Consider the following 2500-nt stretch of genomic DNA (forward strand, 5'->3'; position numbering starts at 1 on the left):
GAAGGAGGTGGACACATGATACATTCATTATCCAAACAGGTACAGAACAAAAAGAAAACAAAAACAAAACAATAACTTGAGAGGAGGGAAGGAAGGAGGAGGAAGGAGGAGGGAAGGAAGGAGGAGGGAAGGACGAGAGAAGGAAGGTTTATGAACGAGAGACGCAGAGAGACAGAAAGAGAGATGGATACGGAAAGGAAGATGATGACAGGTTGTGAGAAAGACGTAAGAGAGAGAGAGAGAGAGAGAGAGAGAGAGAGAGAGAGAGAGAGAGAGAGAGAGAGAGAGAGAGAGAGAGAGAGAGAGAGAGAGAGAGAGAGAGAGAGAGAGAGAGAGAGAGAGAGAGTAAAATAAATACACCAACAGAACACTAATCAAAACACACAACAATACACCCAACATTTTGAACGGTGGCAACGAACACACCTTCTGAAAGTTGAAAGATGCAACACACAATCAACCAACCTGACCTAACCTAACCACTCACTCACTCACCAACCAATCAGTGAAGCAGCGTGCATTACTCACCCCCGTGCAGGGAAGGATACACGTGCAGGTGGTCGCCGATGAGCCAAGAGGTGACCGTGACAAACTCCCGCAGGTAACTTGGCACCACGCAATGCAGCACACCTGTATTTCCCGCCATCACTAGTCGGTCGTACACCTGCACCTCGAAGTCCGCCACCACCACTGCCGCCACCACAGGACACACGTGCATTAGTGCTTGCCAGTCATGTGTGTTGGGTTGAGTTGGGTTGGGTTGGGTTAGGTGAGGTTAGGTAAGGTAAGGTTAGGTTAGGTAAGGGTTACGCAATGTTATGTTATTTTATGTTAGGTTTAGTGAAGTAAGGAAAGCTAGGATTATGTTATGTTAGGTTAGGTTAGGTTAAGTTAGATGGTTTAGGTAAGGTAGGTTGGGATTGGGTTGGGTTAGGTTAGGTTAGGTAAGATTAAATTAGGCTAGGTTAGGTTAAGTTAAGTTAGGTAAGGTTAAAGTAAGGTAAGGTTAGGTTAGATTAGGTAAAGGTTAGGTTAGGTTAGATTAAGAGTAAATCTGTCAACTTTACACATGTGGCTTGGTGAATTCTTAATACTATGCATGTTTAATATCACAAACTTAACATCACACACCTGCCCAGTATTGTAAAATGTTACACACCTGCCAGCACCACACTCACCACTACACACCTGCCAACACACACATCTGCCAACACCACACACTCACCATCACACACCTGTCAACACCACACTCACCACTACACACCTGCCAACACCACACACTCACCACTACACACCTGCCAACACCACACACTCACCATCACACACCTGCAACACCACACACTCACCATCACACACCTGCAGCACCCCACACTCACCATCACACACCTGCCAACACCATACACTCACCATCACATACTTACCAACACCACACACTCACCATCACACACCTGCAGCATCCCAGACTCACGTTAGTAGTCTCACCTGGATGCAGCGTTCAGGTAATTAGTAAACGTGACACACCTTACTCACATACACTGCCTACCTGTCCATCATCATTACCTTAATTAACAGCACACACCTGGCTTGCTCTTTACTAACCACCACCACCACTACTACCACTAGAACACTCCTCCGTGCCACACCTGTCACACACACACACACACACACACACACACACACACACACACACACACACACACACACACACACACACACACAGCGCTGGCTTCACAAGGCAGAGGACCGGGGTTCGATTCCCCGGCCGGGTGGAGATATTTGGGTGTGTCTCCTTTCACGTGTAGCCCCTGTTCACCTAGCAGTGAGTAGGTACGGGATGTAAATCGAGGAGTTGTGATCTCGTTGTCCCGGTGTGTGGTGTGTGCCTGGTCTCAGACCTATCCGAAGATCGGAAATAATGAGCTCTGAGCTCGTTCCGTAGGGTAACGTCTGGCTGTCTCGTCAGAGACTGCAGCAGATCAAACAGTGAAACACACACACACACACACACACACACACACACACACACACACACACACACACACAGGAAGAGACAACCTAACTTCCCTTTCTTCCCACCTCGCATCACACACATGCACACACACCCACCTGCACGAACGAGGGTTGGCGTGGCAAGGAGCGTGCCGGCAGGATTGGAGGCGCGGCAGGTGTAGACAGCAGCGTGGACCCTGGCGTCGTAATGTGCGGCAGGGAAGGGTGAGAAGATGAGGGAGCCGTTTGAGACCACCTTCAGAAGAGGACCCACTACCTGAGGGAGGCGCAGCAGGAGATAGGGATGGAGAAAAGATGAGGGTAAAGATGCCTTGCTGTGACTGTTGTGTGTGTGTGTGTGTGTGTGTGTGTGTGTGTGTGTGTGTGTGTGTGTGTGTGTGTGTGTGTGTTGACTTGGCTAGCTCGGGAAAGATCGAATACAACAACAATAACAACACACACACACACACACACACACACACACACACACACACACACACACACACACACA

The 2500-nt window shown here is 48.8% G+C and overlaps 1 protein-coding gene across 1 annotated transcript in view; it reads right to left on the reverse strand.

Annotated features, from left to right (window-relative positions):
* The window catches only part of LOC123501450 (Down syndrome cell adhesion molecule-like protein Dscam2), a 132429-nt gene that overhangs the window by 85088 nt on the left and 44841 nt on the right, over positions 1-2500 (reverse strand). Inside the window, exons 4-5 of the mRNA XM_045250280.1 lie at positions 2107-2266; positions 529-690 (exon numbers count right to left, since the gene is read on the reverse strand). Of these exons, the coding sequence (XP_045106215.1) occupies positions 529-690; positions 2107-2266 (322 nt within the window). The remainder of the gene's footprint in view (positions 1-528; positions 691-2106; positions 2267-2500) is intronic.

This window comes from Portunus trituberculatus, chromosome 9, assembly GCF_017591435.1.
Source record: "Portunus trituberculatus isolate SZX2019 chromosome 9, ASM1759143v1, whole genome shotgun sequence".
In the NCBI taxonomy this organism is placed as follows: domain Eukaryota; kingdom Metazoa; phylum Arthropoda; class Malacostraca; order Decapoda; family Portunidae; genus Portunus; species Portunus trituberculatus.